The sequence below is a fragment of the Ursus arctos genome, unplaced genomic scaffold (genome assembly GCF_023065955.2).
Source record: "Ursus arctos isolate Adak ecotype North America unplaced genomic scaffold, UrsArc2.0 scaffold_19, whole genome shotgun sequence".
Classification (NCBI taxonomy): Eukaryota; Metazoa; Chordata; class Mammalia; order Carnivora; family Ursidae; genus Ursus; species Ursus arctos.
In genome coordinates, this window is record NW_026622863.1 from 23,891,133 (window position 1) to 23,912,654 (window position 21,522).

General features: G+C 42.3%; 2 protein-coding genes across 3 annotated transcripts in view; both read left to right on the forward strand.

Moving 5' to 3' along the window:
• The window catches only part of UTP4 (UTP4 small subunit processome component), a 32,241-nt gene extending 25,171 nt beyond the window's left edge, over positions 1 to 7,070 (forward strand). For both annotated transcript variants that reach the window (XM_026495094.4, XM_057314201.1), the window contains exons 13-17: positions 686 to 792; positions 1,814 to 1,909; positions 3,749 to 3,934; positions 5,567 to 5,677; positions 6,869 to 7,070. In XM_026495094.4, coding sequence (XP_026350879.1) covers positions 686 to 792; positions 1,814 to 1,909; positions 3,749 to 3,934; positions 5,567 to 5,677; positions 6,869 to 6,985 — 617 coding nt within the window. In that variant the 3' untranslated portion in view covers positions 6,986 to 7,070. The remainder of the gene's footprint in view (positions 1 to 685; positions 793 to 1,813; positions 1,910 to 3,748; positions 3,935 to 5,566; positions 5,678 to 6,868) is intronic.
• An 8,523-nt stretch (positions 7,071 to 15,593) lies between these two features.
• Positions 15,594 to 21,522, forward strand: part of SNTB2 (syntrophin beta 2) — a 102,344-nt gene continuing 96,415 nt past the window's right edge. The window contains exon 1 of the mRNA XM_026495105.4: positions 15,594 to 16,208. Coding sequence (XP_026350890.1) covers positions 15,629 to 16,208 — 580 coding nt within the window. The 5' untranslated portion in view covers positions 15,594 to 15,628. The remainder of the gene's footprint in view (positions 16,209 to 21,522) is intronic.

Sequence of the window (21,522 nt, forward strand, 5' to 3'; positions counted from 1 at the left end):
CCCACATGAGTCTTCATTTTGCCAGATTGGTCTAAAATCCCTTGATGACAAAGATGGCCCACATGTACAACAGGTACCCAATAAATTAAGGATATGCCTCAAGCCTGTTGAACTTGCTGTTTGTCCTTAACTTTGACTAAAAGCCATTTGGTAGGGGGCACCTGGGTGGTGCAGTTAGTTGTGTCTGACTCTTGGTTTTGGCTTAAGGTCCATGATCTTAGGGTTGTGGGATTGAGCCCCACATCATGCTCCACAGTCAGCGCAGAGTCTGCTTAAGAATCCCCTCCACCTTCTCCCCCCGTGCGCCCCCCTCCCTGCGCACTTGCTTGCACTGTCTCTCTCTCTCTCTCAAATCTAAAAAAAAAAAAAAAATTGATAGGAAAAGGAGTTTGAAATAATTAAAATACAGGCTTTAGGTAGCTGCTGCCTTGATTCTCCATTCCTGTAGTAAGCAGTATCTCACTCAGGCTTGAGCAAGTGATGCCTTCATGTTTATCTCTGGCTCCTCTTTACATGAAGGATGGCTAATGAAATGAAAATAGACTAACATCTAGAACTTACTTGCAGAACCATCAGATTATCCAGTCGTGATTTAAAAGTCTTACTGGCTTTTGCCATCATCTTCAGGCTAAGGCTGGCTATGGACACTGAATTCAGAGACTTAACTCTTATTCTGTCTGCGCAGGGACGGTGGAGTCCATGTGTCTTTTGGCAGTCAGTCCAGATGGGAATTGGCTAGCTGCATCAGGTACCAGTGCTGGAGTCCATGTGTACAACATAAAACATCTAAAGGTGAGCATGGGGCTTAAGTAGTAGGAAACAGGAGGAAGTTAACCCTGCGGTTACAAGACTCAAGGCAGTTTGGTATGACCTGGAAAATTACTGGCTTTTTTTTTTTTTTTAAACTAAGAATTTTTGCTGTTTTATTTGTTTGGAGCCCAAAAACGGTAATCTGCAATACTAACATCAGTGGGAATAGTGAAAGTAGCCTTGTACAGAAATTTGAAATTAAGGATTTATGGGTGGTGAATTCACATCCAGGTTATTTCTTTATTATGGGGAGGAAAATTCTAATTTACCCAAATGAATAGTTGTGGATAGTGACAATTTCCTTTAATAGCTTGCCTTGTAATCTCAAGGTATTTTTAAATTAAACAGAAGTTTAACAGAGGAACAGGAAAATACTTTTCACTGATTAGTAATGATCTTGTCATTCCCACATTGAATTACTAATGATCCCTTACAAGTTTTCATCTTCATTATAAAAATCATATAAGAAGTACCCAGAACTTGCAATAAGCATCAAGCATTTATAGAACAATACCAAACTGCAACATTTAATGAGTTTGCGTATTAACAGCATAACTTAACCTTTATGACATTGTGGCAGAAGCATGTACTGCTCTTTGAGCCTCGCCTGTCATTTGAGATGTCCCTGTGTAATGGTGCACATATCTTGGAACTATCTATAAATGTCCATATCTAGACATTAGTTTCTTTTAAATCTAGTGTAGAGCTATAGATTCTTTGATCAATGACCTATTTATGAGCAATTCGTACAGATATAGAGATAGTAGCAAAAGCTTTATTCTGAAGTTTTCCGCAAATGCTATCAGTTGTGTAAGCAGTTAAACGTGTTTTTGTTTTTAATTAAGGTTTATTGTTTGGGGGTACTACCTGATGTTTTCAGGACTTCCAAAGAACTTTTTGAGTTCTAAGGAATGCTATTTAAAAACAACAGACCTAGACCATCCAGTGTTTTCCTGAGGGAAGGTATATAGGGTTGTCTTTTGTGTCTGTTATTTGTTCCCAGCTTCACTGCACGGTACCTTCCTATAATTTCCCTGTGACTGCTCTGGCCATCGCCCCCAATACCAACAACCTTGTCATTGCTCATTCTGACCAGCAGGTGAGAGATTCCAGTGCTTTCTAATTCCTGTCTGTTGGATAGTAACTAAGAAGCTAAGACAATGACAATTTTGGAGGAGCTTTTGTCTGCAAATATTGGATGATCTACAGGTAGTGTTCTCCTGTGTGAACCATGTATAGCCTAGGTACAGTATAGGCTGGTAATCTCCTTTGGCTTGATGGGCACAATGGAATGATGAAGCCCTGAGATTACAGATTAAAGAGTTACAGGAAGGAGGAGGAATTTTGAAGTATTCATTTTACTGGTTGTTTTTAGACTAGAGATGACATGGAGCAGGTGTTAGACTGGATATGGGATGGAATAAGATCTGAGGTTGGAAATAACTAAAAGATCATATAATTTACCTTCACTTTTGCAGATAGGGAAATTAGGCCCTAGTGAAATCTGTTACCTGTAACAGAGATAACATTTACCAAAATGAGTGCATAGCCTAGTTTTCCAAGTTGTGAGAAGATCTTTAAAATATCTGAGTTACAGATATTGTGAAATGGAACACTTTGTGTGAAATGGTCAATACTTATATATCCTCATCTGTAAAATGAGCATAATACCTTCTTCACTAAGCAGTTGGAAAGATTAAGTGTGATCTGAGGAACACATTTAAGTAGCCTGCTGGGCAAATGATGCTTACTACTCTGATTAGCAGTTTTTACCCTCACATATGCACAGATATGTATGTTCTATCCAGGAAATGAAATCTTTCGTTTTGGTTTCATCTGTTTGTGTCCTTGACCAGAAACTGAAAGATTAGTGAAGCCACACCCTGTCTTTTTCACACATAATGTCCACCTGATGCCTTTTTCTAGTCTTTGATCCCTTAGGTGCTTCAGTCATTCCATCTGGTGGGAAATTTTTTGTACCTGTGAGATTTGCAAAGATCTGTAGAATTGATAATATGCAATGCTGTGAAGATATAGGGAAACACCACTTGGTACACTGCATAAATTAGTATGACCCCTTTAGAGGACACTTTGAGATACATTAAAAAAAATTAAATCCACATAATCTCTGAATCAGAAGTTCCAGTTTTAACAGTCCTTCCTGGGGTGCCTGGGTGGCAACGTTGGTTAAATATCTGACTCATAGTTTTGGCTCAGGTCATGATCTCGGGGTCGTGGGATCAAGCCCTGTGTCGGACTCTGCTCAGTGTGGAGTCTGCTTGGGGTTCTCTCTCCCACTGCCTCTTCTGCTTGTGTGTGCACACACACGTGCATGCCCTCTCTTTCTCTCCCTCTCACTAAAATAAATCTTTAAGAAGGAAAAAAAGAGTTCTTCCTGTAGATGTATGCCTTGAGTGGTGCAGAAGGAGATCATCATTGCAGCCTTGTTTGTGGCAGTAAAAGATTAGAAATAAATGCCCGTTAAATAGACTAGATGAGTAAATCATGGTACATCCAAAAAGTGAATGGATTATTATGTGTTCTTTAAGGGGGCATGAGTGATACATAGCTACAATTATTGATACTGACATGGGTCAGTCTCCGTGATATAATGCTAAATACAAAATGCAATATGCAGAATAGCATGTATTGCATGCATCAAAATCTGAAAAGATGTAAGTAGGAAATAGACTGCTCTTGGGGAAAAGAGATGTCAAGATGACAGGGTGACTTTTCACTGTAAACCTTTCTGTGTTAATTTTCATTGTTTACGTTCTATAATTTACCTTAAAATTTTTTTACTTAAAAGTAGAAAGCTATAAAGCTGAATATGATACAGTCAGGGTTTGTATAGATATTTTCTGGTTAGGAATGAGAGATACCTTCCAGTTTTTCTGGGTACCAGCCTGCATTTTTTGTGTATCATATCCTTCTTCAGGTATTTGAGTACAGTATCCCAGACAAGCAGTATACAGAGTGGAGCCGAACCGTCCAGAAGCAGGGGTTTCATTACCTTTGGCTCCAGAGGGATACTCCCATCACACACATCAGTTTTCATCCCAAGAGACCAATGCACATCCTTCTCCATGATGCCTACATGTTCTGCATCATCGACAAGTCATTGGTAAGTTCCTCACCACTACCACCAGTGCTCACACTGACTTTTCTGTATTTAGGAATTTTCAAGTTCTAAAGCAGCAAGTACAAAGAATTAAGAGAAAGGAGAACCAGAATAAAATTTCCTGACCCATAATTTGGAGGAGAGGAACTTTTGTTTTGGAAATTTCCTCATTTTCATTCCCAAGCCCCTGAAGCTCCCGGGGTAGGGGCACGCCTTTGTGTCCTGGTTTTTGCTGATTTGAGTATTTCTCTGCTTTGCCTGTGAAAATACAGACTTAAAGTAGGATCAGGTCAGTATTCAGAGGGTGACCCTCATGGGGAATACCATCGATTCGGCTGAATCACGTTCACCTTTGCACCTTGGGGTGACTGAAAACACAGTTTTATTAAAGGAGACGCAGGTTGAGGTTTTGACCACTTTTGCCCCTTGCCTGAAAATGCTGAAACAGTATCTGTACGCTTGAAGAGTTGGTCTTAATGTCTTGAAAAAAGTCAGCCTGGGGCGCCTGGATGGCTCAGTCTTTAAGTGTCTGCTTTCGGCTCAGCAGGGAGTCTACTTCTGCCTCCCCTCCCCAGTCCTCGCTCCTGCTCTCTTGCTTGCACGCGCGCTCTCTCTCTCTCAAAGAAATAAATAAAATCATTAAAAAAAGAAAAAAAAAGTCCAGCCAGGAAAATTCCATTCTTCATGGCTATGATTTAGGTGGGATGTGAGCATTTTTTTTTTCAGTTCTAGATTCCAGCCTCTGCCAGCTGCTGTTTTGATTCACCTCAATTTACATGTCATCTCTGGGCAGGTACTTTGTTTCCTAGGAGCAGTATTAGCTGTGGCCATGCCTGAAATGCACTTTGGGCTTAGATTACAACCAAGATGCAGTGTTTTGGTCTGTATGTGGAGGTGGGGGTGGAAGGAACCGAGGGGAAAGCAGCAGATGGCTCTAAAGGAGGTGTGCATGATGTGTCACTGGAACGCATCTCGCCGGCTCTGTGTCCTCTGGGTGTGGGAAACAGAGCTGGCTGACAAGTGCCTTCTGCAGGATGAGTGATACAGGAAGGGCCCCTCCCACTCGCTTGCCTCTTTGTAACTCAGCCCAGGGCCGTCCATATTTTTTTGTCAAGCATTGGTGATAAGTCCATCACTTCCTCCTGCTGGGCAGAGCTATTTCCCAAGGAAGTCAGAGATGAAATATCACTTGCTTGGCCAGAGGCCATCCCTTGAGTTGTCAGTGAGATCCATGGGGGTGGTTTGTGTTTCAGTTTTGGCCTGGGGAGAACTTTAGTCACTTGGCCTGTCTGTGATCTGGTTGGGGGAATAGTCTAGAAAGCAGAGCTTGCATGGGCTAAGCTCTTGCACATGCCAGTTTGTTTCTGTCTCACAAAGTGTTACTGACAGGACTGGCCAGAAGCCCCAGCTGGGCCCTTTGATCTTGCTGGACTAAAGTGCCACGCTCTTTGCTTCGTACTCCCACCCTCTGCGGTATATCTGGAGAAGTGGCTAAGCTTTTTTCCTGAAATAAGGAGAGTCATGTCTAATATGATGGTTGAAAGGTGGTGTTTGTCTGAAAAATCACTATAGTCCTTTGTTCTGGAGAAGCCCAATAAAAATAACGATTTAAACAGTATGTCTTTGTCTTTTTAGCCTCTTCCAAATGACAAAACCTTACTCTACAATCCACTTCCTCCCACGAACGAATCAGATGTTATCAGGAGGCGTACCGCCCATGCCTTTAAAATTTCTAAGATATATAAGGTAAAACATCTTGTATTATATTCTAGATGGTTCCTTGGGATATTATCAAAATGTAATAAGCTCCGCAATAGGCAGACAAGAGCACCTTCATTTTATATTCAGAGAACCTGGTTTGGGAGATAAGTCCCTTTCTGAGGATGTCTGTTCCTTATGTTTGCATCTCAGTATTCTTGCCTCAGTGTATTAGAGGCATGCACATCATACTTACCCAAAATGAAATACATAGGTACTGAGAAATTATGTTGGAGCTTGAGGGGTGTCTTTGTGTTAAATCTGGCCTTTAAATGTGACTTCTAATTGGAGAATGTTCCACAAGATAAAATTCAAGCAAGTGGAAGTCATTGAATTTATTGTGACTTCCTTTTCTGGGCTAAGCTTTAAACTGTATATGAAACAAATATTCATTAAGCTTATGATACTACAGCTATTTGTGCCAACTTGGAAGTTCCATATTCTTGCTTTTCAGATTAGAGTTCCTTGAGTGTCCTGGAACATTTTCTCAGGGGTCTGCAAGAATTTTTTTTTTTTTAAAGAGGGACATCTGTAAATTATTTAAGTATGATTAGTTTCTTAATCCATTTGTAACTTGCTGTTTGCCAAGAATTCAGGCTCCAAAGCCATTGGTTAACACTGATTCCTAAGAAATTAGAGAACAAGTGTTCTGTATAGAAAAACATGAAAAATCTTGTTGAAATCTTTTATTAGTGAACTCAGTTAAAAGTTCCCGACCTCGGAGCGCCTGGCTGGCTCAGTCGGTAGAGCATATAAACGATTCTTGATTTCAGGGTCGTAAGTGTGAGCCCCACGTTGGGTATAGAGATTTTTTTTTTTTTAAGTAGGCTCCACGCCCGATGTGGAGCCTGAATTCACAACCCTGAGATAAAAAGTCAGTCAACTGACTCAGGCACCCCAAGATTACGATAGATAGATAGATAGATAGATAGATAGATAGATAGATAGATAGATAGATAGATAGGGATAGGTAGGTAGGTAGGTAGGTAGACAGGGATAATAAATTAAAAAAAGAACCTCCCAATCTGACCAACCATTTTGAGTCCTAGGGGAGGAAGGATTGTCAGAGATTGCGATCTCTTCAGCCTTGAACTAAGTTGACCGTTTAGCTCTAGTCAGTCTGTTTAGGACTGACCCTGGAGCCTAACTCCTACTAGAGTCATTATCATCTCTCTGCAGCCTCTGCTCTTCATGGATCTTTTGGATGAAAGAACACTGGTGGCAGTAGAACGGCCCCTGGATGACATCATCGCCCAGCTTCCACCACCCATCAAAAAGAAGAAATTCGGGACCTAAAATAGGGCACTGTCTGTGTCCTTCCTTGAACTGTCTGCCCTGTTTGTTTTCACAAATCATGATAATAAAGCAAAGTTATTCTTTAGGACTAGTCCTTATGAATGTTACCCTCCAAAATAATGGACAGTAATTTCCCTTCATTGACTGCAGTGAATGGAAGCTCCAAGGTATTTGTAGTTGGGATAATGTTCTAAGCAGCTACAAATTCATCCAACTTTTTCAGGGTCCTGTTGTTTAGACCACAGTTTCAGGGGAAAAAAAAGATGGTACTTATCTTCTCTTCCCTAACATATGCCTGAGGCTTCAGAGGGCTGATGACCTTCACTGTCTGCCAGCCTCCTGCCTGCAGCCAGTGCAGAGGCGTGGGGACCTGCCCACCGTTGCCCTAGAGGGCAGGGGAACTGTGCTTGTTTACTCAAGATAGCCTAACTACCGATAGTGATAAACAGCCTTGTTTCAAGAAGAATTTTAACTGCAATGCTCCATCTCAAAAATTGATGTCTTTGGCCTCTGGCGGTCAGCTCTTTATTTTATTTAAAGGGAAAAATATCTGGCTTTGGGTTATCAATATCATTAACCATCTTTCACTTGATAAATGTATACAGTAATATATATAATATATATTATGTATATTTTATATGTTATATATTAATATAAATTATATGCGTGTGCGCACACGCACACACACACCAGTTTCAAAGATGAGAGAAACACTGGGCAGGGATCTTGTTAACAGTAGGAGAGGAGGTCAGAACCAGAAAGCCTGCCATATATTTTACCTTTTCTGTCTTCTACTTGTTTTGACATCGTTATTCCCATGGGTGTTATCAACTGACTAGTTTTAATGTAATCTTTTAAATTAGAAGGTGAAGAACTCTAGTTAACCTGAACCGAGCAGATCGGTTTCTTTCCCATCTCGGTGCTTATATTGTGTTGCATGCCTGTGGAAACCCAGTATGTGTGGTTTGGTTTGTTTTGGGGATGGAGGGCCATGGTATAGGCAGAGAAGGATATGGGTTCTGATGACATCATGAGTAAAATGCTGTCGAAAAACATTTTTTGCTAAGATGAACCCCATCCTCCCATCTGGAAAGGACCAATAAAAAGTGAGAATTTAAGGTAGATATGTGGGAAGAGAATTAACAGAGAGGTAATAAGAGAGAAACAAAGCCCAGTACTTTATAACATACAGGACAACCTGTTTCAGGTTTGCTAAGAGAGAACAGATAAAACAAGGTTATAATGGATGCCACCTCTCTGCTTTGCCTGTTTCGTTTCTTTTACGATAATAGGAGTTGTTTATTTTTTAACAAGAGAAAATCACATTTGATAGCATATATACAGGGAATCCACATAGACATGGACATTCCCATAATAGTACTTTAGACAAATAATTGCAGCTTTTTGGGCCCTCTGTGTAAAATAATTTTCCTTTCTTCTTACTTGAATGAATTTCCTTAGGCATATTTTCCTGGTCTGCATTAGTCTGGACTATTACAGCCTTTCAGTAGACTGTAAGATCCTGCCCTTCCTAAGAAATGTTTTAGGTCTTCTTTTGTGTGGTTGAAACCAAAGTTCAAGTCACTGATCTTCATTGTATATGACCAGAGGGAGGCAAGGATGCCACAAATATTAACTCACTTGCTTTTCACTGTCTGTAGAGCTATAAATTCAGAGAGGCTTTATTAACTGGAGTCTAGTTTAAGACTTGATTTACTTAAACATATTCTGAAACCTTGTGGATTATGGAGGATGTAATTCTGACAGAAAAGGCTCACGGATTATGAGTGAAGAAGTAAAAGTTTTGAAAGGAGAAAGCATTCCTTTGCAACATTTCCAGCCAGTGATTTGGATTTCCATAAATGGTATGGGAAGTAAGATCTTTGGGCCTTGAAATTCTTCCTAAGTAAAGGAACTTTGAATACAAATGAGGCAGAAAATGATTGGGGTAAGTTAGAGAAATTGGGGGAAGGGAAGGCAAAGCAGTATTAAATGAAGGAATACTTCAGCGCCTGTGTTACAGGGTGATGGTACTTTCAGGGAACTGTGTAACCTAGAGAGCAGCATGTTTGTGGTCCGGCATTTGGCAAACCATGGCTCCTACCTGGATTCTACAGAAAAATTTTGATCTGAGACTACCTAGGAAAGGTCCTTTTGCTAGCCTGACTCAAATGCTTTAAAAATGCACTTTTCTTATATAGTAGTTGATAATCTGATCTCTGAATGGATAATGTACCCTCTACCCTGGAGATGACAGCGAATTAGAAACGAAAATCTTAGAATATTGGAAGCAAGAGACCTAGCTTGGTGTTTTTTTAAGCATCAAAACTTTCTTCAGACGGAACATTATTCTGAACCATAATATATGATAGATAGAAGTGAAGCTGTTCCACCTGATGTTGGGGTTGGGAGTAGAGGAAACATCTGTGAAAGAAACCACGTGCCTCTGGCCTCACCTTTATACTCCTGGAAACAGACCAAGAGGGGATGTTACTATTCCCTTGGTCACACAACAGTTCGTGAGAGGCCAAGGTGACATTCTTAAAGTTGTTTCCCCTGTCTCTTGGTTGTAAGGACCCAGTTGTAAATATGACTAGCAGGCGTGATACACCAAAGATTTTTCATCTCACAGGCTGCAGCGAAGGTGTTGAAGCATTTCTCATTCTGGATGAGCACTTGATTTAGTGATAATACTGCATTCCGTGGGCAGTCTTGTGTGCAAATCATAAAGTGTTGTGATGAACAGCCTAGTACATCGTGGGGTAGTGCTCCCATGGGGGTGTTTTCTCTGGGGAGTAGAATTGCTAGTTCATATAGTGTCTGTTTTCTTTCACTTATCATTGCCCTTTGGATTGGCTATATTTCTATCTGCAGTGTTTGAAAGTACTAATTTCCTTACAGTCTGCCAGTGTAGAGATGAACTTTAGTTGTATGTAGCCCATCTAATGGGTGAAAAATAATCTCTCATTTTGTCTGTTTACTAAAGATATTGCTCACTTTTTCTTTTTATGTGTTTTGGCTGTTGAGCTAACTGTAAATTGCATATTCATAACCTCTTTTCCTTTTTTTTCTAATGTGTTGGCTTTTTCTTTCATAGTCCAAGGTATTTTCAGATACAGCTCAGCACTGTCCAATCAACTGTGGTGGTGGATGCGTTCTGTGTCTGTTTTGTGCAGTAAGATAGTAACCAGCCACATGTGACTGTGGAGCACTTGAAATGCAGCTAGTTCAACAAAGGAAACGGAACTTTAAGTTTTATTTGATTTTAATTTAAATGGCCGCATGCAGCTAGTGACTTTCATACATGGACAACAAAGATGTAGATATTAAGGCTTAGCTTTGTGTCAGCCCTTTGTCTTTAGGAAGTTACAGGACTTCATACTCAACATACATTTATTGAGTGCCTGCTATCTGCTACACCAACAACAGGTGAAGGATGATCTCAGCTCTCAAGAACTTCACATCCTAGTTGGGGAAAGAAGCAAGTAAATCAGTGAGGCTACATTAGAGATGAGCACAGACAAGGGGCACCTCACCAGCAGAGTTAGCAGTTGGAACTGGGTGATAATGATCATGGGGAAAAGGGGAAGAAAAGAGGCATTCCTAGATCAGTCTCAGTAAAAAAGCCAGAAGCAAGAGAGAGCATAACCTGCCCCAGGGCTTCCAGGAGTTCCAGAACACTCTCTCCAGTCACACGCACATTCTGAGGTACTGTGGGTTAGACTTCAACCTATACATTTCGAGGAGAACACAATTCAGCCCATTAAAGAGTCCATGGAAGGGCTTTAGGGGCTTTGTGAGCCCCCAAACTTGAATACTATATTTTGCATTTGTACGTGCCCACAGCATGCAACTGATTCTCAAAGGGGCTTATGATCCCTTCAATGGCCTATTGCATTAACCGACTCAGGAGGGAGTTGAAGCTATGGGACCAAGGCCTAAAAACACTGTGTGCATCAATAAACATGATTTGGGGTTTAATGGCCCGTGAAAGAAGAGGTGAAGTTGACTGCAAGACTCCCAAGTTTTATGGTGAGGCACTGAAAATTCTTTTGGAACTGGTAATGAGGGAAAGGGGATTTTTATTTGGGGACCTTATCTGAACTTCATGGCAAACTGTGTGATTTCCATGACTGTCAATAAAAAACACTGGTGATTTTCCATAACTAAGTGGATGCAGTGAAACTAACCTTCTGCTTAGTATGTCCTTGGTAATATTTTCCTAAAAAGAAAGTCACAGAGCTACAAAACTGTCACCAGCTGCTTCTCATTAGGAATGTGGTTAGCAGATGTGGGTTTTCATAGTCCTACCGTATGAAAGAGTTAATCCGTTTTTGTGGGTTGCAGATAAATACTGATTAATCTTGGCGGGATGAATTTACAAATGTGCTTGCATCAGCTAAAGGATATATTCACCTTTCCCTTTTTCACTTCATGTTTGTGCTGGAAAGAAAAATATATTTTAGGATCTTTCTCCTGGAAGGCAAAGGAGTACTGCCCTTTGAAAGGGACAATTGATCTCACTGTCTTCTAACTGGGAAAGAGTCATGCATGGATAAATTTTCAAAGTTGGATGTTGGATTGGTTATCTTACAAGCTTCGTTCTTCCTTTGGTCTCTTCTCTTAGTAGTAATTAAGCAGCTCTTGTTTCTATTTCTCTGGCAGCAGGCCCCCTTTGTGGTAGTGACCTTCAGGCTTGCTAAGGGCTGCAATTTTGCCTGGGGCCCTCCTTCCTTATGAAATTACACAACACTCAAACCTTGGAACAAACCCCAGATCCACTAATTCTTTCCTTTGACGGACTCTTGGCAATACATACTCCCTTTCAGCCGAAATGTAGCTTTATACAAGATCTGTTTGTCACTGAAATTAATTTGGCCATTTGCATTTTAAGCCTGGGATCAAATGGTGTTATGGCGGACTCATTCCTAGATAAAGTATGGACTCTAAGCTTGAGACTTTCTGTCCAAGGTTTTAGTGTTGCTGCTGCTGCAGGTCAACAGGTAATAACAGCAGCAGGTGTGGCAGATACAGTGCTGCTAAACACTTCACATCGGACATCCCAGTCAACCTTCACAACCATCCTTAGAGGTGGAAGGTCTTTGAATTTCTCCGAATAAGAAAACAGACTCATGACTGCAGCCCCTTGCCCACTGTCATATAGTATAGTAAGTAGCCAGACTACAATTTGAGTCCTATGCTCTTCATTACCATGCTGTATTATATACCTGCTGTGAGGGAGAAGGGGGAGAAAAAGACCATTGGGTTTTGAGAGAGCATAGAATCAGAGCCTAAATCATAGAATTGTAGGAAATTATGGAACTGAGAGAGCTAATCCAATCTCATTCTATTTAAAAAAAATTTTTTTTTTTTAACATTTTAGTTATTTGACAGAGAGCACAAGCAGGGAGAGCAGCAGCCAGAGGGAGAACGAGAAGCAGACTCCCGCTGAGCAAGGACCCTGGGATCACGACCTGAGCCAAAGTCAGATGCTTAACCGACTGAGCCACCCCAGTGCCCAAAGAAGCTCCAACCCCTTCATTTTGAAGGAATAATAAAAAATAGGGGCACCTGGGTGGCTCAGTCATATGGGCATCCCACTCTTAGTTTGAGCTCAGGTCGGATCTCAGGGTGGTGAGATAGAGCCCTGCACTGGGGCTTCAAGCTCCGCAGGAGTCTGCTGGAGATTCTCTGCCCCTCTTCCTCTCCCCCTCCCCCATGTGCACGTAGGCTTGCTCTCCCTCTCTCTCTCTCAAATGAATAAATCTAAAAAAAAAAAGGAGTAATAAAAAATAAAGTAGCAATGATCCGTGTCTTGTTCTAAGAAACAGATGATAGCTTGAGCAGAGAATACATATTGATAGGTGAGAGGAATGAAAGGTTATTAGGAATTATCTCAGCCATTTCCTTTTTTAGAGGTAGGCAAAATAACAGGCCTGTTCAGAGAATTATCTAAGATTGTCTCTCTGTCCCTAAGAAACCGTGGAAACAGATGTGTACTCTTTTTATTTCAGATTTCATTATCCACAGTAAGTAGATTTCCACTGACTACTTGAGATTTCCTAGATGGTAATTTTCACTCTGCAAGGAACCAGTAACCTTCAGAGGGATTATTTGAAATGACTACAGCACAGGAGGCACTGAATTTCGATCAATCACATGTTTAATGAGTTCCTTCTCAGCAAGGCAATATTTTTGGAATAGTGGGGGATGAAAAGAAGTCAATGGGTGATCCCTGCCCTACTGTATTTTATACCTACTTGGGCAAAACAGGCAGGCATAGCATAAAATTGTTCAAAGGAAAAATCCCAGGCAATTGGGTAGACAGGGAAACCTGGAATGAGATCTTGCTATGTGGGAAAGTGGTTGGAAGGATGGCCTCAGTGGGGAACGTGCAAGGCATCAGGGGAGACACCAACTGGATGAGTGTGGCTGATCTGAACATAGTGATGAGAGAACACTGAAAATTAGATTCTGATGGAGGACCTTGTAAAAACAGCTCAAATTGGGAATTTTTCACAGATATATTTTATAATAATCTTTAAAGTAAAAACTCCCAAGTAACCCAAATAGCAATCTCCATTACCTTCTCTTCTCCTAGAGTTAAATATTTTGTTGCATAACTTGCTATCTTATGTAAGTGCCCTTGCTGTTTAGTTGGAAGATCTATGACTTCCTCCAACTCTGTTGATCAAAAAGGTCTTGATACTTTTAGAAAGAATTCCCAGCACTTCCCTCTTGCTAATAAAGGTGTCGTCAAGTGCCCAACCTCTCGATGATTATGGAAGTAAAAGTGTTCAAAATAGTGCTTATACTCTAAGGAATCAGCTGCCAAGTGCTCTCTAATAAGCAGAAATTGCACATAACTGAGGCCTCGGGGGGCTCACGCCTCAGCTGGAGCAAAGCCAGAAGCGTCTGTGACTGCAGATGCACTTGGGCACATTGGGACCTGCTGGAACAAGGAGCTGGCCTCCTTGCAATTGATTGAGGAGAGGATTGGAGGGTTGCACTAATGCTGACATTTGCAGCTTGGAAAATCCTGCTCCCCTAATTGCAAAGACGATTCTGCTGTAATGATTTTTTGTTGGTAAGAACTTTTTTCATTTTGAATTCTTTCTTCATTTGGGCTCTGGATACTTTCCAGTCTCCATTTTTATTGTTTTAACTCCTAGTATAGGAGGCTCTTTGAATGTTCCTGCCCACACATGAATGTGCATTCATAGAGAAGTGCATGGACACGGCTCACGGGCCTCAACATGTACCTCACGAGCAAGCAGGTATACAGACCCTTTTACGGGAATTGGGGCACATTCATTCTCTCCGCTTGCAGCCCCACTCCGCACAAGTGAAAACATGGGGATTTCGCTTTTACTGCTGAAGGAAAGTTAGAAGGCACCTTGACTTCATGTTTTTGCTGAGATCTGTCAGCAGTGTGATTTCTGGACCCTCATTTTTTAGGTCTGAGGTATGTAGTAAAGCCCTGGCCCAGGAGGCTGGGAGACCCGAGTTTTTTCTCCTTCCTCACTGTGGACTTTGGGCTGGAGTCTTTGGCACTCTGGGCCTGTTTCCTCAGCTCTCCCAGCCCATGAAAACTGGAAGTGGGTGGACTACAACACTCGTGTCTTTGGATAAAAGCCACTGTAGGTTCTGCAATGTGCATTCAATTTCTGGGGATAGCCATCAACATTTACCCCAACAATGGGCTATGACCTCCAGGATAAGTAAGATCTACAAATCCAAGTCTAGACGCTTCCATATTTGATGACATGAGGCTTTTTGCACCCCTTTCCTGCCACTTTCACTGACCCTATGCTGTGATCACATTGGAATTCCGACATCTTCCTAAGTAACCGTCATTCTGTAAATATCTTTGATACCTACCTATTGTGGCTGCAGAACTGAAGAAGCCATGGTCCCTCTCTCACTCCAGGCAAGTAAACAGGGGATTACAAAGCAGAGTAACAAATGCCTGTATTCATGTCTCTGGACCTTTGCCTTTGCATTTCTCTCTGCTCCACCTACTCACTTTTCATCGTCACCTCTGTGAAGCTGACCCCAGGCACAACCCAAGGTTTCTTTTACTCGGCTCTGAGGGCGTTCTCTACATGTCACTTAACCGCATAGTATCACATCAGGTTGGTTGGTTCTCCGTTCTCCTCCCCCACTAGACCGCCACCTCTTAACTGTGGTACGTTTTATTCAGCTCATCCCCAGGCATCAAAAGGAGCACAGGGCTGAGCTCTCAGTAAATACATAATGAACCAATCAATGCAAGAGTGAACGTGCAACCGAGTCTTGCAGGCTTGCGAAGTGCTTCTTGAAGCTGATTTTGCTTTCCGGGCCGGGGCTGCTGGAACTGTGCGGTAGAGGTCAGGAGTTTCGGGGGTGGCCATCGGAGACCAACGGAAGGAGAACGTGACACGGAGCCCCACCGCACCCGGGCGGCCCACGTCCAGCGATCATCAAGAGACTGGGCTAACTTCAGCGCAACAACTTAACCTCCCGGAAGTGGCCCCGCCCGCCTCTCCCCGCCCCTCCGGGCGATGGGCGTGGCCCCTCATGAATAATGAAAGCCTGCGGGGGGAGGGGCCTGACCCGCCCCCTCGGGCGGGAAGGGGGAAGCGCCGAGGCTGCCTGACTGGAATGAGGGTAGCTGCGGCGACTGCGGCGGCGGGAGCGGGGCCGGCCATGGCGGTGTGGACGCGGGCCACCAAAGCGGGGCTGGTGGAGCTGCTCCTCAGGGAGCGCTGGGTCCGGGTGGTGGCCGAGCTCAGCGGGGAAAGCCTAAGCCTCACGGGCGACGCTGCGGCGGCTGAGCCCGAGCCGGCTCTGGGGCCGGCGGCGGCTGCCTTCAACGGCCTCCCGAACGGCGGCGGCGCCGGCGACTCGCTGCCCGGGAGCCCCAGCCGCGGCCTGGGTCCCCCGAGCCCGCCCGCGCCGACGCGGGGCCCGGCGGGCGAGGCGGGTGCGTCGCCGCCGGTGCGCCGGGTGCGGGTAGTGAAGCAGGAGGCGGGCGGCCTGGGCATCAGCATCAAGGGCGGCCGCGAGAACCGGATGCCGATCCTCATCTCCAAGATCTTCCCGGGGCTGGCGGCCGACCAGAGCCGGGCGTTGCGGCTGGGCGACGCCATCCTGTCGGTGAACGGCACCGACCTGCGCCAGGCCACCCACGACCAGGCCGTGCAGGCGCTGAAGCGCGCGGGCAAGGAGGTGCTGCTGGAGGGTGAGCGGGGCCGGCGGGCGGTGGGGCGGCGGGGCGGCGGGGCGGCGGGCGGTGCTCTGCTGGCCGGCGCTCACTTTGTTTCTGCCATCCTGCCCCCTTTGCGGAGAGAGTCCGTTCCCTCCCCCTTCCCGTCCTCTGCTTCCCCGCGCCGGTAGCCTGGCTCTCCCTTGGACCCTGCCTACTAGAGCTTTGAGTATGGAAAAAACTGATGCTCCTTTTAGGAAAAGTTGGCTTTCAGTCCCTAAGGAAGACTCGGTTGAGATTTAGTAAAAAGCCGCAGCGCTTGAAGCCCCGCCTCTGCAAGATAAGCTGACACTAAGAACTAGAGAGATACTGAAGGGCTCAAGTCCTGGAGGTATCGCTTTGCCTCCTGAGAAGTGCCGGGTTGGCGCTTTCTTCACTCACATCTGGCTCCCCGGGGTGAGAGAGGGTCTGTTAAAAAAAAAAAGAAAAGAAAAAAGAAAAGAAAAAGAAAAAGAAATCATCCACACTAATGCCAGTGGTCTGTTTGGGCAAACCACCGAAACTACTGGTTAATTTATGGGAATTTAACCCATCATTGGTTCTCGGCAATAACCAAAAGAGATCATAGCACTTCATCGAAGCCAGAAAGCTGAAACAGCAAGTTTGTGTGGCTTATGAGTCTTGTTTAGCGGTGGAGGTTCACGTGTTTGAACATTTACTGCCAACTAGAGTTTTGCCCCTTTTGCAAGACTGGTGCCAGCTTCCTGCCATTCACAGGCGTGCTGCTTCAAGGCTTTAAATGAAGCCTGAAATGTTAAATCTCAAGATATGATTGAATAGCTGCTATTATTATTTGCTTTAAGTACGTTCGTGATCTGTAACTTGGATCTTTTGTGATGAATTTATGGAAGACAAAAGTAAATCTCATTTCCGTGAAGTACTCATGCATGTTGGAGGTGGTAGAGTATCGTCAAGGTGATCTGAAAATCCAGTTACTCACTCCAGAAATTTGTGAGCGATTGCCTTTCTCTCACTGGTGATTCAGTCATTCAAGAAGGAAGCATTTATTGCTGGCTGTGTAGAAGAGGATATAAAAGATAATGTTCCTCTCTTTGGTCTTAGCTGGGGACGTGATGGAAAAATGCAAAACAGCTTTAAGTTACTGATTATGTAATGCAGACTATATATAAATGCCAAGGGAATGCAAAGTTAGGAAGTAGTGGAAATCAGGATTAGTCAGGGAGGCCTTTTTCGAGGAGCTGAATCTTGAGCCAGGTCTCTAAGGAAATAATGGACATAGACAGGCAGAGATGAGTCAGGAGGGTATTCCTGGCAGAGGAAGAGCAGAAGGGAATGGGTGGGGAATAGGGGTAGGCAGAGACTAGTCATGGAATCGAGAGTTCAGAAGTCCAGCTTGGCAAAGTGATTTTCACTTTTTTCCAAGTCTGCTTGTAAATATTTGGAAAAATGTTAGTTTGCATGTGGTCCAAGTATGAAATTCCAGAGTCCCATTTATAATATCCTATTTATAAATCTTATTTATATCTCACTTATAGGTGGGGCCAGTCACTGCTCAGAAATTAGTGTTAATAAATGTAGTAAAATTATAGACTGTGGCTTGGGCAGTGGGTGTAAAAAACAAATTGTAACCTTGTAACCTTAAATGTGCACCTTGAAATTGGTCTAGCTAAGCATTTGGTTATAAATTCTTAGAACCAGAATATTGAAGTAATACTATTTATGTAGTACTCAGCGGTAATGGCAGACATTTCACCTCTTCACCATATATTTTTTGTGTAGATATGTTTTGAACCTGGTATTCATACCAATTAAATGAAAGTCATCTAGTAAATGTTGCCCAGTATTCATTAGTCTAAAATAGGGCACGTGTGCTTTTAGAAGGAGGCTTTACAAATAGCAGCATAATAACATATTTATTGAGTGCCTTTTTACCTAACACAGGTTCTATTTTATTTCCCTATTTTGTGAAAGACAAGCAGTTTTTGTCCTTAAATGTGTGGGGAAGTATGAAATTATACTTTCAAGCCAAAGAGATATAAAAATAAAATTACTTAGAATATGTAAAATCACTGAAAACAGTGATTTAACTGTACTAGTCAAACATTATTTAAAATCAAAAGCTAGTGTTCCCTCCAGGTAGGCACTTCTAAAAGATAGATTTTATGCTTAGCCCTTAAAGTTTTGGAACCTTATTGTTCCTCCATTAGATGTCTCAAAACTTGAAAAGCTGCCTTAAGTAGCACAGTGATGCTCTTCTGTGTTGTGGACAGGGAATTTCAGGCACGCCCTTGCCACCCCCAAGCAAAGGAAAACGGTAGTCTCTGGTTGCCTGTGGTTAGGGAACTAAGCTAAAGAGTTCCTTTTTATCTCATGGATTTGACAGGATTATTCATTCATAAATCAAACATTTACTCAACTCTACCGTGTGCCAGAGGCACTTGAAGATACCTGACTCCTGCCTTCAGTAAGTTTGGAGTTGAGATAAGAGAGAGAGATGAGAAATAACTATAGCGAAGGGCTAAAAGTGATGTTATGATAGAACTCTGGAGAGGACACAGCACATAGGAAGGAGAGATCTGTATAAGACCTTAGTGGGGGTCAGAGGTTGAGGATGCCTGGGAAAAGTTTGATGGAGAAGTTGAAGCTTCCCCTAAGAGAAAGCTGCCACCAGTAAATAACACACAAACGACAGACAGTAGGAAGTTATTTTGCCCAGTGAGGGTAAGTACAAATGAGGACTTTGTGGTCAGACAGACATGGGTCTGTTTCTGGCTAGTGGTTTGTAACCCCTGGGCAAGTTTCTCAACCTTGCTAAGCCTTAGTTTCCTCATCTGAAAAACCAGGATGGTAATAATACCTCCCTCAAAGGGTTGTTATTCATTTGACAATTTGTGTGCTGGGCTCTTTCTCAGGGACTGGAAATACCGCAGTAAACCAACAATAACAAAAACCAAAGTGTGAATGAGAAAGGTAGGAGTGGGTCATAAAGGTACGCTGTGAGATGACACAAGCACTCTCAGAATAGCCCGTTTACCAAGTTGTTAAAATCCAAGGGGCCATTTTACTTGAAAAGAAATATGTGATAAGAATAAAGATTACTTTAGGTGACCGGTTAAGAATGAGTTTGCGTTTCTTGGTTGCAAACACCTTTTTCTGATCTTGTTTTCCTGTCATCTCTTGTATAGGCCAACTATTTTATTTTTAAATTTGCATTTATTTCCCATCCCTTTGATTTTTCCTCTTTACATTTACCACTCAAAACCTTACCCTTGATTTTAGCCAAAAGGTTGAGAAGGGATTTTACCACTCAGAACCTTAGAACTTGCTTTTCACTGTGTGCTTGTAGTTTTGGCTAGTGACTGTTAGCATTGGTATTAAGATATGCTGTACAGAGATACTCAGACTGTAAGCATGAAGGGGTAACTACTCACCTATCAGGTATTGTATGTTGAATTTGCTCTATCTTGAGTGCTAAAAATAGGGTCTAACTAGGAAGCTTCTAGAATTTATATTTTTAGGGCTGTGAAATTAAATGAACACCAATTATACTATATATCAAAAAATGTTCCAGAAGAGGTTAGGGAAGACAGTATAAAGTGTTCAGCTTAAGGTTTGATATTTGAGAAAAGATCTTTTTTTTTTTTAAGCAATTCTCATTGGAATATTGTTGGAAAATCATCTTTTATTGCCTAAATGTAGTTCCAAAAGTTTTGTTATCAAATCTACTAAAAAGAAGATGGTTAAGTATATAGAGGAAGTGGACTGGCATGAAATTTAATTTGAAAATTGAAAATAATTTTTGTTTCCAGGGTGGTTTGAGATTTTGAGTGTTATATATAACTATGGTTCTTTGTGCATGTTAGGGGACACGTAACATATTGCTGACATTATTAGGCTGCTGAATTAAAGAAGCTACTCCGATTTCCTACACTGCCACTTTCTTCCTTGTTCGTTGGACAAGTGTAGAGTCTCCTAAGGAAAACATTTTACATTTTCTTTGAGACTTTGCATGTGTATTCATTAATTCGTCTCTTGAACAACATCTAAATTGTCAGGAAGTGTGTGTTGCTGTGTTTGTTTCTTTTTGATTAACCAGCCTCATCATGTTGCACTTGAATGATTAGACATGTTTATGTGAGAAACTCTTTTTAAGCAGATTACTTCTCATAGAGTCTCCTCATGCTAAAATATGTCCTCCAAATGATTATCAAAATATGAAAAGTTTATTGATTCTAATACAGAGTGGTTATGAAAATTCTAAGAACATTTTTAGAAACCAAAACCAGGCTTTAATTTAGATCTTAACTGATAACTCAGTAACTTCAGTATGTTACCTGCTGTGTAATTCTTCCGGGATAAAGGTTATTTTACTTGGTGATCAAATGTGTGTCTTTGTACATAAGGCATGAGGTACGGCCTATGGCTGTGGAAGTGTTCTGCTGTTCTGAGATGATGGATTATTTGAGGATCCAGTGCCTGTTCCTGGCTAGATTTACACACTATCCTAACTAACTGGATAACAAATAATGCTGCTTGCCTGCATTTTTCACTAAATAACATAATAGTTTAATAGCGCCTTACATTTTTATCAGCATTTTTAAATGCTCTATGCATTAAAAAGTTTCTTTTTTTAATTTTAAATAGGCTTCATGCCCAGTGTGGAGCCCAATGTGGGGCTTGAACTCAGAACCCTGAAATCAAGAGTTGGCCGCTTAACTGACTGAGCCACCTAGGCGCCTCTATCTATGCATTTTTATATGCGTTTTCTCATTTGACCTTTACCGGGTCCTTGGAGGTGATGGGCTGTTTATCTTTGTTTTACAAATGATTACACTATAATTCATTAAAGTTAAGTGAGTTACTAAAGGTCTCAGAATTTCTCTTGATTTTTGGAGGAAAAATTTTAATGTTCTTTGGGCAAAAAGAAAAACCTTACCTGGAATTTTAAAGGTTGTAAAGTCTTATCTTCCAGGTGAGGAATTAATCACCAGAGAGGTTAAGTGGTGTGTTTGAGGTCAACTAGCTAATTAGTGGTGGAACTTGGGCTAAAACCCAGGTCATGCTTTCTCCCTTGTGCTATGCTACCTACAACCAGTCATTCAGGTCTCTTAAGCCTTTCCTGTGCATCATCATGTTGCAATGCGTTGTGAGAGATCAGCGTGCAAAATAAGTTGAAGGTGGTCCCTGGCATCGAAGAACTTAGACTGAAATTGGGGAGAGAAAATTGCCACATAGGGAGTAAGTGATCAAATGCGTAGTACTCCCTCTTCGGGAGTTCTCTGAAGGGAATGATCAGTTGTTGGGTGGAAGAGTAGAGTGTGACATCATG